Genomic DNA, 16,225 nt, shown 5'->3' on the forward strand with positions numbered 1-16,225 from the left:
AAACAATCGATTTAGCCCACAATAGTGTCAACCAGTGTATAGCCCATTTGTAAGCCTTAATCTGTTATGAGTCTGAGAAAATGGCTTACTTACCCCTTAAGGGAAAAATGACAGTCTTCTACCATTAGCATGTCTTGTTAGAAATATGACTGATTATACCTTGAGCAGAAAAGTCTGCAAACTGTTCCCCCCAACTGAAGTTCTCTGGGCTCAACAGTCCTGCGTGGGAACAGCAATTGATTTTAGTTACTGCTGCTAAAATCATACTCCTCTTTAAACAGAACTCTTCATCCTTTTCTGTTTTAGAGTAAATAGTACAAACGGCCACTATTTTTAAAATAACAAACTCTTGATAGAAGAATAAAAAACTACAACTAACACCACATACTCTTTACCATCCCGTGGAGATACTACTGGTTCAGAGCGGCAAAGAGAATGACTGGGGGGCGGAGCCAGAGGGGGAGCTATATGGACAGCTCTTGCTGGGTGCTCTCTTTGCCATTTCCTGTAGGGGAAGAGAATATCCCACAAGTAAGGATGAAGCCGATGGACCGGACACACCAATGTTGGAGAAATGTAACTTTTTTATTTATCTTTTAACAAAGGATATAATACAGAACCAAAAAACATCCCTAAATAAAGGTTTCCTTTAAATTCATACCTCAGGCAACACTCTACACCTCAGCAGAATTACTGAGGTGCCCTACCTGTCTGGCAACCCACAGCAAACTGAGGGAAATACGATCCCGTTTACAATCCGGATTTCCAGAGAAGCAAAAACAGCACGAAGCCTTCTAACAGCAGAGCATCTGAAATACTCTCACTCTTACAGGACGTGAAAAAGCGCCAAAAAGTACTCTGTCATCACAGAATCAGAACCTTCCTAAAAGGGGCGGTCCTACAGCTGAAAAAAAAGCCTTTTTTTTTTTAAAAAAAAAACCCAACTTTCTTGAAAAACAGGCTTAAAAACAAACAATAAAACCCCCGCAAAAAGAACATAATCTTTATCATTACTAAAAACTGATCCTCACGGAGTCATCAATAAAATAAATAACTCCTTCATTAACAGTGCCTGCAAAAACTGCCATAAAACCTGCAACCTAACAGGAATAATAAAAAATGTCTCCCTGCAGGTTTCAGCTGAATAAGTGCCACATTTTTCCCTGCTAATAGAAAATAAAACTGGCACTTACCTTAATATTTATCTGTCCGGCAGCAGGAAGCTCCTCCTGGATTGAGAGGATGCCAACCCTCTCATGGACCTGTGGAAATACAGGGAAGCAAAATGTTTTGGGAAAACGCAGTGAGGATTGTACCCCACAAGTTCCCAATTGCGTAAAAGCCACCACTGCCCTACTGAAGAGACTGACATGGCTAAGGCTAGATCCTTTAGAAAGATCAGAGCAAACCTACTCTGCTTTAAAATAAAAAAATCTTGATTGTAGATCACACACCAAAACTTCACCTCCTCCTTGCACCGCAGGCAAAGAGAATGACTGGGGATTAGGGGTAAGGGAAGTGACATATACAGAAGATTTGCTGTAATGCTCTTTGCCTCCTCCTGCTGGCCAGGAGTTATATTCCCACTAGTAATTGATGATTCCATGGACTCACCATATCTTAGGAAAGAAATAATAATACTGTGAACTTTATTTTTCATTGAATATAGAAGAAAGCACTAGGCTTCCTAATTCTGCCGCGACTGAGGAATGCTCTTAGCTATAATATTTTACAAATGTGTGAAAAGACAAAAGTTCTGTTTAACAAAAGTCTTCAGAAACCCCTTTTGATTCAAGAAAAACTAAAACTAAAATAGAAAAATGTATATGTTGGCTCATAACCCTAGATAATACTCACCAGTGAACCATCCCCTACTAAGGGCAGGGAGTGCAAAGTAATGACCACTCCACCTTAAAAGTTACTCCTCTTCCAAATCAATTTTATTTTTAGTAATATTTCAGAGGAGGATGACAATAGAAGGAATCTTTGTGTTACATTGAAAAACAAGACAAACTTGCTGCATTTTTAATTTAATTTCTAAATTGGCTCAGGGAATCTAACGCTCAGTTAGAGGCGTACACAGCAGTTCAAAGTTTTGTACTAAAAGAGACAAAAAAATTTAAATACTCAAAAAGATATTTTATTGTGGCAGAAAATAATTACATTTCTTCTATCCAAATCATTGTGACTCTCAGTGGACTATTTGTAAGAAAGGAACTTGTTAGGTGATTTCCAGATCTGATAGCATTTCAAGTCAGACTTCTGACTCTATTGCCCAAGAAGTTGAAACTGCCCTTGTAGAATGAGTTCTGACTCCATCTAGAACAGGTGCTTCATTATCTCACATGCCTCAACAATGCTATCTGCTAGCAAGGACCTGGTAACCTTATACCACAAGCAATAAGAGACAACTAATTTGTGTTCCTCCAGTCCTCCGTTATCTGATTGTATCAACTGTAATGGTTTACCATTCAATGTCTTATCTGGACAGCAGGAACATATTCTAACCTACGATGTGAGGAAAAAATATAAATCTACATACCACCACCTAGTCTTGATTAAATACTGAACATGGTTGTTCTATTGAAGGTGCTTTATGTTCTAAAACTCTTCTTGCAGAAGTGATAGAATCATCACACAGGTTGGTCCCAAGGAGCCACTGCTTGAAAATACAACTGACCATACCCTCTTGTGCTATTAATAACTGAAATAGCAGGCACTTAAACGTAACGCTATAAAGCGCTAAAGCGGACACCCTGCAGATTACAAAATGTGACACAGAGTAATGCTTGATGTAGACGCATTAGGTTTGAAAAAAAAGTCACAATTATTTTTTTAAGATCCTGTAGTAGTGTTTTTTTTAGCTTGAGTTAAAGTTTTAATAACTTTTGAGTGGGTATTATAGGTATCTACATCTTTGCCAATATCATCTTTCGAGGACTGGGATAAAAAACTGGGCCACTTAAAAATGAGAATCTTTGATTGTCTACATGCGTCTTGGAACTAGAATTTGTTTCCCAGTGCTTTAATCACAGAGCATGTCTTTCTATATTTGTAGTCACCATTATCCTCGTGTTCATAGCCAAAATAGTATAGAACACAACACTTTATTGTAAAAAAAAATAATTCTTTTCAATCTGCATCTCTCAAAACGTAAAAATCATCTTGGGGAAAAAAGAAATCATTTTCTTGGAAACATGAGTAATGGCTGCATCTACAAACTCAGCGTCTCTTTAATTTATTTTATAAAGTCTGAAATAGCCGAAGGCACAAATGCAACAGGGGTATTGGCAAAGCATGTTGGGATAAGTGTGCAAAATGTGCTAAATAGATTTCTCCAATGCACAGAGAACACCGTTTCTTATGGTTCCGCAGGGCACAATACCTATTTAGGCTCAGAGCATAAGTATTAACCTAACAGACTGTACAGAATACTGCCTGACTGAGCCACAGACGTAATCCCCATGTGGGTACCATGTTAAGACACCAAGAAGAGAAACAGTGACCCTTTCTGCCCTACAATCCATCCAAAATTCTGCTTCCCCCTGGAGCATTATCAGCCACAGTGAACTTAGAAGGAAGGGACTGGCAAAATGTGTTGCTTTAAGATGGTAAAAAGGGAATCGGCATTCATGGACATATATACATACACACTCAATATGAACAAAAGTATCTCTTGTGGAAAGCCTTCCGAGAAGAGTTGTGGCTGTTATAGCTGCCAAGTGGGGGACCAACCCCATATTAAAGGGACAGTCTAGTCAAAACTAAACTTTCATGATTCAGATAGGGCATGCCATTTTAAACAACTTTCCAATTGACTTTTATCATTAAATTTGCTTTGTTCCCTTGGTGGTATTTTTGAAAAGCTAAACCTAGGTAGGCTCAAACGGATTTCTAAACAGTTGAAAACCTAAAGTTTTTACAGTTAGACAGTACTAGTTCAAGTGTGTCATACAGATACCATTGTGCTCACTCCTGTGGAGTTATTTAGGAGTCTGCACTGATTGGGTAAATTGTATGTCTGTCAAAAGCACTGAGATAAGGGGGCAGTCTGCAGAGGCTAAGATATAAAACTAATCAAAGAGGTAAAACCCAGTGCTGGTTATGCAAAACTGGGGAATGGGGAATAAAGGGATTATCTATCTTTTTAAACAAAAACAATTCTGGTGCAGACTGTCCCTTTAATGCCTATGACAAGCATCTATCTCTATCGGCGCTCTACAAATAACCGATAATGATAACATCTATCTATTATGATCTGTATATAAATGCTTAGTTGCATATGCGTCATTAAAATTCATGGTCTGCTTCCACAAAGACTAAATAGAAATAGCAGGAGACACCACCATACCAATAGTTTTTTTTAACAAATTAAATCTTAAAATGCTTAATCTGATTACAATAACTCAAAATATTTGTAAACTGCCTTATGAAATCCCACAGAGCCGTGCAAAAAGAATGGATTTTTCTTAAGAGAAAAAAAAAAGAATTTTAATTTTCCAAAACTGCTGTAGACCACAAGTTTTAAGTTCTTAAACGACATCTCAGAAACAATAAGTCTGATTTTAGATCTTCATAGCAGGACTCTCCTCCGCCTGTATTAAAGGGACATGACACCCAAATGATTTCTTGTGTGATTCTGATGAGGATAGAGCATACCATTATTTAAAAAAAGTTTCACATTTGCCTTTATTCTCATGGTTTCCCTTTGCTGAAGAGATATCTAGGTAGGTAGTATGCACGTGTCAGGAGCACTTATATGACAGGGAAAAGTACTGCCATCTAGTGCTTTTGCAAATGAATAACAAGACTTCTTGCAAAACTGCTGCCCAATAGAGCTGCAGGCACGAGCACACTCCTCAGCTTAGCCCCTGGTTTACAGCAAAGTTGTTGTTTAAAAATGTACGTTTTATCTGAACAATGAAAGAAATATTATGGGTTTCATTTCCTTTTAAAGGGACAGTAACATTAAAATGAAATCCTCATGATTCAGAAAAAGCATGCATTTAAAATTATTTCTATCTCAAATCAAATTTGCTTAGCTGTCTTAATAGCCTTCGTTGAAGTTAAATCTAGGAATGCTAATAGGAGCTCAGGAGCATGCACGTGTCTTTAGCAGCTGTGTATGCCACGTTAGCAGCAATGTTATAAATAATGCTGCACTAAAATGTAAAATACACGTGTACACTCCTAAGCCTACATAAGTTTACCGCTACACACAAAGGATACAAGAGAAGATAATTTGTTTTGCTTAGTTTATGCATCTGTATTTCTTTTTTACCATAAATCATTTATGCAAATCTACAGAATTTGGTGGAGCTTTACAAATAAATGCTGATCATTTTATAAGAAAACATATTGACCTGACGATCTCCCTGCTGCCTGTAGCGCCCCGTGTCCGTACAGGCTTTGCAAAGGTCACATTCATCTGCAATGGAATCCATAGCGCATATTCGCTAGTAGATAATTCCAGCCCTAAGAAAGAGATTATGTGTAACCCAATATACGGACTGCAGGCTATGTGCTGTATTATGTAGTGAGATCTCAATAGTGCAATGGGTCTGTGTGAAAGTTGATTTGTAAAGGGGTGACAAGCCTAATTGTTTGTTTGTAAACTTAGATAGTGAATGACATTTCCCTAGGAGAAATTCCAAATACCCCTGGGAAGCGAAGTATAGGTCAAAGAAGGCTTCAGAAGGTGACTAGTCAAGTGAACCTCAAAGCAGGAGAAAGAAGAAGAATGTTAGAAAAGGCTACAGACCGGTTACAGCTTATAGCACACCCTGATGTATAAACAAAGGAAAAAGCAGCATCTAATGCGTTAACCACTAATCGTAGGATTTGTATCAATAAATGATATTCATGAAAGCAAATGACCATCTGTTCTTCTAGATTGCTTCCCTGATACAAACATTAAATGCCACAAAAACACATTTATATCCTTGCAGAACACTAAACACATAGCAAACTCAAGTACAAACTACCCAAAGATTTTCAAATGTCTTTATACAACACATAGTCTACTGCCCCCATACCCAGCTTTCAAATGTCTTTATACATTGCAACACATAGTCTACTGCCCATACCCAGCTTTTCAAATGTCTTTATACATTGCAACACATAGTCTACTGCCCATACCCAGCTTTTCAAATGTCTTTATACATTGCAACACATAGTCTACTGCCCCATACCCAGCTTTTCAAATGTCTTTATACATTGCAACACATAGTCTACTGCCCCATACCCAGCTTTTCAAATGTCTTTATACATTGCAACACATAGTCTACTGCCCATACCCAGCTTTTCAAATGTCTTTATACATTGCAACACATAGTCTACTGCCCCATACCCAGCTTCTCAAATGTCTTCTATACATTGCAACACATAGTCTACTGCCCCATACCCAGCTTTTCAAATGTCTTTATACATTGCAACACATAGTCTACTGCCCCATACCCAGCTTTTCAATGTCTTTTATACATTGCAACACATAGTCTACTGCCCCATACCCAGCTTTTCAAATGTCTTTATACATTGCAACACATAGTCTACTGCCCATACCCAGCTTTTCAAATGTCTTTATACATTGCAACACATAGTCTACTGCCCATACCCAGCTTTTCAAATGTCTTTATACATTGCAACACATAGTCTACTGCCCCATACCCAGCTTCTCAAATGTCTTTATACATTGCAACACATAGTCTACTGCCCATACCCAGCTTCTCAAAATACTTAAAAGGGACATAACCTATTAAAGTGTAGTACAGCACAATTAGATCATTTCCCCATTACAAGTGGTAGCAAAAATATTGCTGTTAAAATTAAATATTGCTAGAAATCTATTAACTTGTACACAAAATACTGCAATATGGCCATAGGTTGTGTACATGATGATGTTACACAGCAAGTGATACTCGGCAGATGTGTGTGAAAAAATTGTGTGTGCATATTTATCTATTGCTAATTTAACTTTCTTAATTGCATCCCTATACACACTCACATTTATATCTATCTATCTATATATATATATATATATATCTACATATAGTATATATATTATATATATATATATATATATATATATATATACACACACACACTCAAAAACATATACACACACATATACTGTATATAGTCTTCAAAGAAGCAGTGATACTTGGAGGGGGGACCCAAGATGTGTAGAAAGGCAACAATCTAAGTAAGCACTAATAAACGTTAGAAGTTAATTCGCTTTATTGAAAAATAGTACAAGTCTTACAAAAATAGGATATTTTTCTCAAAGGTAATATCTCTACTGGAGAGGAAGGGGAGAACTTTTGGCTATATCGTAGGTGTTTCTTATTCATCTCTCTCTGTCTCTCTCCTCTCTCTCTATATATATATACACACACACAAACATATATAAATATATATATATATATAAAAATATACACACACACACATTATACTTCAAACTTTACCTATTTGAACGTATAACACAATCCTAAACAAACTTAGCAAATCATCAAAAATTCCTTTATTTTGCACTCTAAAGAAATAAAAATAATGTAATCCCATTTAGGTCATTTCTTTCTAAACTAATACGCCAGTTGATTACTCACAAACTCCATATCTCACTGCACCAGGTTATACAGTCAGTCATCAGTTTCCTACAGTGGAGACTGAAACTTCATTTTATAAAATGGGTTTAAATGCATCACATATTAAAACATATTACAAAAAAGGGTTGGTGTAGGAGGGTGAGTTTATTTGTTTTGGTTAAAATATGGTACTAAAACCCCATTCTTACAAATACATTTGGAAAAAGTGAGTGTTTTTGTCTTATTAATATGTACATACTAATAATGAACTAAATGATACCACAACCTACTACATAAGTAAACAAGATCATGTTCAATCATATGCACTTACAAAGTCCTACACAGTCTCTCTCTGGCAGCCAAAGGTTTTAATTAATGCATCCTTATTAAGTTTGCTGTTATATGAAGAGCTACAAATGCAATGCTATGAAATATGTCTTCCAACCAGTTGCTGACTAGAACAAGAGGAATTCATGGCTTTGACCCACAAACCTTGTTGAGTGCCTTAGGCAAGTGCTTAGCCATATTCTGTTATCTCAATCAAGTTCAAAGCAGTTCATTTCCAAAATGAGCCACAGCAAACTCGTAATGGTTTATGTTTTCAACAAACGTCAGCTTCATGTAAACATTTGTTTCCATTGTAGAGAGCACCGCAGCCTGTGACCACATCAGTCTCTGGTTCCTTAAATGCACAGTTATGATAAACTATCTTTAAGTTGTATTTAAAAATACTTTCCGTGAAAAGGAGCATAATTATATGGACTGTTTGTCAAATGCCTGCTGGCTTCTTGCATTATTTTACGATAATTTAGAACAAAATATAAACTTAAAATGGACCTCTATCTAGAAACAAACAGCAATTTGCCAAAAGAACTTAAAGTGATGGTAAAAGCTCCCTTTTTATAAGAGATCCGTAATGTTAGTGATATTTTAGATGGAGTTTAATTTATCAGTTGTAATGAAGGTTGCTCTATAACTTAATTTTTAATATAGATATGAAATTAAAATACCCCGTTTTCTGCCGCCCACTTCAAAAGTAAATTTTTTTTGTTAGCTAAAAGTTTGAATTGTTGTCCAATCAGCGCTCTCCCCATATGGCACTTTTGATCTAGCTAAAGCGCTAATTAGAGAACAATTCAAACCATTAGCTCACAGGAAAACTGGACTTTCAAATACCCTGCGCTCTGCAGCCCACTTAAAATTGTATATCTATATTAAAAGTAAATGACAGCGCATCTTTGTTGCAACTGATGAATGAAACTAAATGTAAAATATCACTAACATTCTGGATCTGATTTTAAAGGTGGGAGAAGTTTACCTTCACCTTTAACATTAGTTGTGAAAACAAATAAAACCAAAATTTACCAAACCTGAAATACTGCTGTACAACTCTCTCCCGCAGTTTAAGGACACTGCAAAACTTACACTTTTTCTGATTATGCTCAACAGCGGAAAAAACAAATACCTAAACATTGTAAGACTAAGAATTTCCCTACTACTGCCGATTGGGCCACACAAGATTCAGAGCTGATCCAGCTGGAGCGCTACCATTATCTACGAGTGCACAAATTTGAACCGTTTGAGATGGTGATAGAACTTTGGCGTGAATAGGTTATCTAACTGATAGCAGCTGCTTTGAGGGGTATACGGACAGCATGACATTGCTTAGCCATGATGCCTGATTGAATTTGAAGCCAGAAATCCGCCCCCCCCCCCCAACTTTCTACCTGTGAACCCCCTCCCCCTCTTTCTTTCTTTTTTTATTTTCCCCTTCTATCTTCTTCTCCTTATTTGCCGCTCGCCACTCTCACTCTCTCTTACTTACTGACATGAATATGAATAGGTACGACAGTCTGCTCTTCACTATAAATAGTTTGCTGGTTCAAGTTTCCCTTTTTTATCTTTTCCTAAAGTTTACTATGTTATCTATGGGTCTACCAAGTAAACGGACATTACTCATGCGGCTGTGGGTAAAGCCTGATGTAATATCATAAATCCCCCCCTTGTAAACCTCACTCCCCAAGGTTCACTTGTGGTGGATGCCAGAGGATCGGGGGGGGGGGGCGCCCCCCTTCAACCCCCCCAGGTGGAGGCAAAAAAAATAGTGGGGAATTACAGGATATCAAGCTTTACGCACAGCCGCTTGGGTAATGTCCATTTTAGCAGAGTACATCCTAGGATTACCAGGATATCTTACTTTACCCGTAACATTTATAATTGATACACTTGATTGTTTATTAATCTCTGCTTTATTGTACACCTTTTTATCTGTTAATAAAAGATAACAGAGAATACGGTTATAGAACAACACTAAGGGCTCTATTTATCATTCCAATTCTCCTATAGTTTCTCCTAAAAGTTCTCATGAGAAATAATTCTCCTATTTATCATTCAAAAATACTTGGGCAAGTTCGACTGTAAAATTCTCCTACTCTGTTCTAACTCTCCTTGGAGAACATGTTCTCCAAAAAAAGGGTTAAATTAGATCTTTTTAGTCGTATTTCATATAGTTCTCCTCATAATTCTCCTAGTTACGAATTTATCATTTATATTCTCCTGTGGAGGACTGAAAGTTCTCGTGCAAGTTCCTACCTTAAAGTTCTCCATAGTTAAAGTGGAGAACAGCATTAGAAATCTATTCTCTACCAGTTGTAGAAGCAGTTACACACAAAAAAAGGGCTCTACAAGGTGAAAAATTATCTATAACAAAGCACAATAATAATGGTTATTGGAGTGCAATAATAATTTATGATACAGTAAAAAAAAAAAAAAAATATAATGGAGCACCAAAATAATATATAACAGAGCACAAAAATGATATCTATTGGGGCATAAAAAATAAGATATAAAAAAGCGCTAAAATTGAAGCACAAAAAACAATGAAAATGTAGATCTATTTTCTTATATGAAAGTTTGCTGAAGAGGGGCGTTAACAAAGCTACTAGGAAGGCTGTATAAAGATTTCTATTGGTTTATATATGATTGACATGGAGAATAGTTGCTTATTTTTAGTGATAAATAAGGAGAAGATACTAATCCGAATGGAGAAATTTATCATTAGTTCTCCCCAGCTCTCCTCAGCTCTCCCATGGAGAAAAAACAACTTTTTTATGATAAATATGGGCGCACATGTGCTCCTCTCCTAAGTAGAGCTGTGGAGAACTGATAGGAGAACAGAAAGGAGAATTCCCCAAATGATTGATAAATGGAGCCCTAAAAACCTATTATTGTGATATTTGTTATACCTTTCCATTGCATCATTTTCCACAGCTTTTTCAAGTTCTGATTTTAAACTGCATCATATTTATATTGACCCCGTCACACTTGCATTGCTATTGCACGATGCGTTGAAGTGCGTGTCTTTGGCGCAAATCTGTCACCTATTTATGACACTGCAGCCTTTTTGGTTTTTGACTACACTATTGGATTCTGATTGTACCTGCCTGTCTGTGCTGTGAATGATCCCTGTTTGATAACTTCACTTCTGATTTTCTACCGCTGGCTGTTTCTAACCTCAGACTGTCCCATACAGTATGTTGGGGTAATGTTGTGTATAACCAAGTCTTAGTCACTAGGTCTATACCTGGAATGATGTATTCTACTCTACCTGACAATATTACCATATTAAAGATTTTTTACACCGTAAAACCATTCTACGTAATCACTTATTTACATGGACATCACTTAAAGGCATTAATGCTGTAAAGTGCAAGCTCTTCAGACCAGGACCCTCCTCCTCTTATATTGGTTTTGTCGTATCTGTTGTCTGTATCAGTATTATTTTTTTTCTTCCCGTAAATCAGTGTCACTGTGTACTGCACTCATCTCTCAAAAAGTATGGAGGTGCTTTACAAATAAATGATAATAAGCTGCAATAACAATCTAGCTGCATTCGTTGTGGAAAGCTCAGCTTCTTGGTAATTTTCATTACTTATAAAGCAGTTATATTTTCCCCAATCCCATACAAGGGTTTAATAAATAGCTAAAGATCCAAAAAGGGGCATTAGGCGGTATTAGCCAAACATTTAAGGGACGTGCTTTTAAAGGGACATAGCTAAAGTCCTGCTCAGGAGCCACAAAGAACTCAGCAGCTGCAGCACTTGTGACTCAAACGGGGGCATTACCTATGTATTTAATTCCTGTTCAGGGGTTAATCATATAGCATTGCAAAGAATTAGAGCTTGTCATTTTTTAACTAGAATGTCCCTTTAAGAAATAACTAGATTTCCCTGGTAAGAAGTCATATATATTAAAGTATATTTTTCTAATGTTTTAGAAAAGGTTATCAAGTGATTTATTTACAAATATTCCCATATAGTGGATGATATTTGTAAAAAGCTTTTCTAAAGGACTAGAAGTTATCCCATGGCCAGAAGGTTTTCTATTGATAGACCCTGACCACTATTTGTAAACGGACGTGCTATGCTTCTGTATCTCGCCAACCAAGTGACCTTTGATTCAATACAAATTGTCACTTACTGGGTGGCTTCTTGCAGGGTAACAAGACTCCTCCAGTAATGATGTTTATCAGAGGCTGGGAGTATTTAAGGTAATCTTTAGATTTAAGGAAGCAGCGTCTCGTCCTAATCATGTTATCGGAGATAAGAGCCAAGAAGTACTGCTGCCAGTCTTGCTGGAATCCTTTTTTTTTTTTTTGTGTGAAAGATTCTCTTTCTCCCAAATGATTCCGGAATTCATTAGCTGCACAATTTAGTAATGAAAGGTTAATGGTTATTTCTGGTAACAGTGATATCATTGGCAGGAAGCATTCCTTTAGCAGCGAAATGCTTCCGTTCATAAGACTCCTGGAAATGAAGCGTTTAAAGCTATTCCCTAACAATCAGAACACCTGGTCCCACATTTTACCTCACTCCCCCATAGTAGGCAGCTGTCCATGTTCCTATCACCCAGTCAGTACGAACTGTGAGCCTTCTCGCACTCGCTAGCCAGCACCTCTGTATGTCATGAATCAATCATCTCTTGCAAAATATACTGAAACAGCTGCAAGCCGAGATACAGCAAGGGCACTGCAGTATTGGCTGAATTCCTGTAAAGTGTTTGCTCTGCACGACTAGTATGGATTACACACTACAGACGACAGCAGAGCTGGAGATACTTTTAGTTCATGACTAAATGAGGCATCACGTGGAACTTTACCCTGAGAAAGATCATTCAACACAGCTCAATTATTATTTTCGTTACCATTTAAAGTGCACGCCAGCCTTGTAATCAACACATATTTACTGAACTACAGGATTGTTGTTTGGTGTTCATAAGTGGAAACGATATTGTTAAACACAAATTTATAAAATCCCAAGATAATCATAGCATCATATTCTTTCCACAACCAAATGACTTAAAGGGACAGTCTACACCAGAATTGTTATTTTTTAAAAAGATGGATAATCCCTCTATTACCCATTCCCTAGTTTTGCACAACCAAAAAAGTTATATAAATACACTTTTTACCTCTGTGATTTTCTTGTATCTAAGCCTCTGCAAACTGCCCTCTTATTTCAGTTCTTTTGACAGACATCCATTTTAGCCAATCAGAGCAGGCTCACTTGAACTCCACGTGCATGAGCACAGTGTTATCTATATGACATACATGAACTAACACCCTCTAGTGGTGAAAAACTGTCAAAATGCCCCGAGAGAAAAGGCGGCCTTCAAGGGCTTAGAAATTTGCATATGAACCTCCTAGGTTTTGCTTTCAACTAAGAATACAAATAGAACAAAGCAAAATTGGTGATAAATGTAAATGGTTTAAAATTACATTCTCTATCTGAATCATGAAATCTCATTTAGGAGTAGACTGTCCCTTTAAACCAAGCAAATAACATTCTTTAATCACATTAATCGAGCATTAATTTTACAGTCCTTGTGTTTAACCACCTCTATTGGAAGTTTAGTCCTGCTAAGGTCACGTAGTGTAGTAAATAGAAACAAAATGCATGTCCTACCTGATAAATTATTTTCTTTCAGGATGGTGAGAGTCCACGAGCCTTGAGGTGTGGGATTGAATTCCCACTAGTAGGAAGAGGCAAAGAATCCCAAACAACAAGAGCTTTTAAGCCCTCCCACTGCTCTGTAATACCCTGTTACATTTCGCTGCTCAGTTATATGTTAAACTGACAGGTAGGAAAGACAAAGCAGGGGATTAAGAGGTGCAAATAAAATAATTTTCTTTCAGGATGGCGAGAGTCCACAAGACCTCACCTATTTTGTTTTTTATTTTATGGCAGCAGTTTATCAGTAAGCATAAATTTTGTTTTCTTTCATAGGGTCGGTGAAAGTCCACAAGCCGTGATGTGAGGGATTTAATACAAGGGAAAGGCTGGGACAATAATAAGGCAATTCTTATTTGTCAGACAGTTTGGCTTGAAGGACTTTCCTGCCAAAATTCGATTCTAAAGAAGCAAAAATATAAAAAATCTAAAATTGGCAAGAGAATAAAAAAAACACCTGGTCACAGCTTTGTAAATCTGTTCTGCTGGTGTTTAATTTTTAAAGGCCCACAAAGAAGAAACTGATCTAGTGGAAAAGAGCTGAGATACATTTAGGAGGTGACTTTTCCACCAACAAGGAAGCCTTGAGACTCACCTGTTCTAGCCAAGAAGCCAGAGTAACTGCTGTAGCATATTGACCCTTACTATGACCAGAATGAAAAACAAATACGCTTTTGCTTAGACTAATATCTTTACCAGCCTGAGATAAACTTAAAACTCTCACTACCTCTATGTTATGAGGAAACCTCTCTTAAACATTGACGGATGGGACTATAAAAATAAACAAAATCTCCTTATTAATATTTTCTAAACTAACAAGCCCTGGTAAAAAAAATCATACTGGGAACGAAGCACAGCTGTGTCATTGTAGAAAATGAGGAAAGGGGATTCCCATGGTGAGGTTGAGAGCTCTGAGACTTTCCTAGCAGAATTTTATTTGTAATAGAAAATAACTTTCCGAAACAGGAGCTTAATATCCATACTATTGTGACATAGACAAATTTGAGAAACTTAATTCATTGTTCATTGTCAAACAAGGCTGAATCCCCATTGATGATGAGATACGCTGTAGCCAAGACGTAGGTATGATTGGTCACCTCGCCTCCTAAGGCAACCAAGCTCCTTGCGTTCTCCTGGCTCCCAAAATTGTGCCTCAGTCCGAAAGAATGTCGACTGTAGGAACTAAGGCACAACAAGTCGAAGAAAAGAAACACCAGGAACTGAAGACTGATTGTCTTAGTATCAGATAGAGATTGTTCTACTTAGGAAATACTTGTCCTGGAAAACCATCAAAAATAATAGCTCATATTTCAAGTGAACAGGGATATGAAGAAAAAACATAATTTATGCTTACCTGATAAATTTATTTCTCTTGTAGTGTGTTCAGTCCACGGGTCATCCATTACTTATGGGATATATTCTCCTTCCCAACAGGAAGTTGCAAGAGGATCACCCAAGCAGAGCTGCTATATAGCTCCTCCCCTCACATGTCATATCCAGTCATTCGACCGAACAAGACGAGAAAGGAGAAACTATAGGGTGCAGTGGTGACTGGAGTTATAATTTAAAATTTAGAACCTGCCTCAAAAAAGACAGGGCGGGCCGTGGACTGAACACACTACAAGAGAAATAAATTTATCAGGTAAGCATAAATTATGTTTTCTCTTGTTAAGTGTGTTCAGTCCACGGGTCATCCATTACTTATGGGATACCAATACCAAAGCTAAAGTACACGGATGATGGGAGGGACAAGGCAGGAACATTAAACAGAAGGAACCACTGCCTATAGAACCTTTCTCCCAAAAACAGCCTCCGAAGAAGCAAAAGTGTCAAATTTGTAAAGTGAAGACCAAGTTGCAGCCTTGCAAATCTGTTCAACAGAGGCCTCATTCTTAAAGGCCCAGGTGGAAGCCACAGCTCTAGTGGAATGAGCTGTAATTCTTTCAGGAGGCTGCTGTCCAGCAGTCTCATAGGCTAAACGTATTATGCTACGAAGCCAAAAAGAGAGAGAGGTAGCCGAAGCCTTTTGACCTCTCCTCTGTCCAGAGTAAACGACAAACAGAGAAGAAGTTTGCCGAAAATCTTTAGTTGCCTGTAAGTAGAACTTCAGGGCACGGACCACGTCTAGATTATGCAAAAGACGTTCCTTCTTTGAAGAAGGATTAGGACATAATGATGGAACAACAATCTCTTGATTGATATTCCTGTTAGAAACAACCTTAGGTAAAAACCCAGGTTTAGTACGCAGGACTACCTTGTCTGAATGAAAGATCAGATAAGGGGAATCGCAATGTAAGGCAGATAACTCAGAGACTCTTCGAGCCGAGGAAATAGCCATCAAAAACAGAACTTTCCAAGATAAAAGTTTAATATCAATGGAATGAAGGGGTTCAAACGGAACACCCTGAAGAACTTTAAGAACCAAGTTTAAGCTCCAAGGAGGAGCAACAGTTTTAAACACAGGCTTAATTCTAGTCAAAGCCTGACAAAAGGCCTGGACGTCTGGGATTCTCTGCCAGACGCTTGTGTAAAAGAATAGACAGAGCAGAAATCTGTCCCTTTAGTGAACTAGCGGATAAGCCCTTTTCTAAACCCTCTTGTAGAAAGGACAATATCCTAGGAATCCTAACCCTA

At 37.5% G+C, this 16,225-nt stretch overlaps 1 protein-coding gene across 1 annotated transcript in view; it reads right to left on the minus strand.

Moving 5' to 3' along the window:
- Positions 1-12,174, minus strand: part of LOC128651978 (probable sodium-coupled neutral amino acid transporter 6) — a 95,189-nt gene extending 83,015 nt beyond the window's left edge. Inside the window, exons 1-2 of the mRNA XM_053704937.1 lie at positions 12,063-12,174; positions 9,781-9,851 (exon numbers count right to left, since the gene is read on the minus strand). Coding sequence (XP_053560912.1) covers positions 9,781-9,851; positions 12,063-12,174 — 183 coding nt within the window. The remainder of the gene's footprint in view (positions 1-9,780; positions 9,852-12,062) is intronic.
- Between the last annotated feature and the right edge of the window lie 4,051 nt (positions 12,175-16,225).

This window comes from Bombina bombina, chromosome 1 (assembly GCF_027579735.1).
Source record: "Bombina bombina isolate aBomBom1 chromosome 1, aBomBom1.pri, whole genome shotgun sequence".
NCBI lineage: Eukaryota > Metazoa > Chordata > Amphibia > Anura > Bombinatoridae > Bombina > Bombina bombina.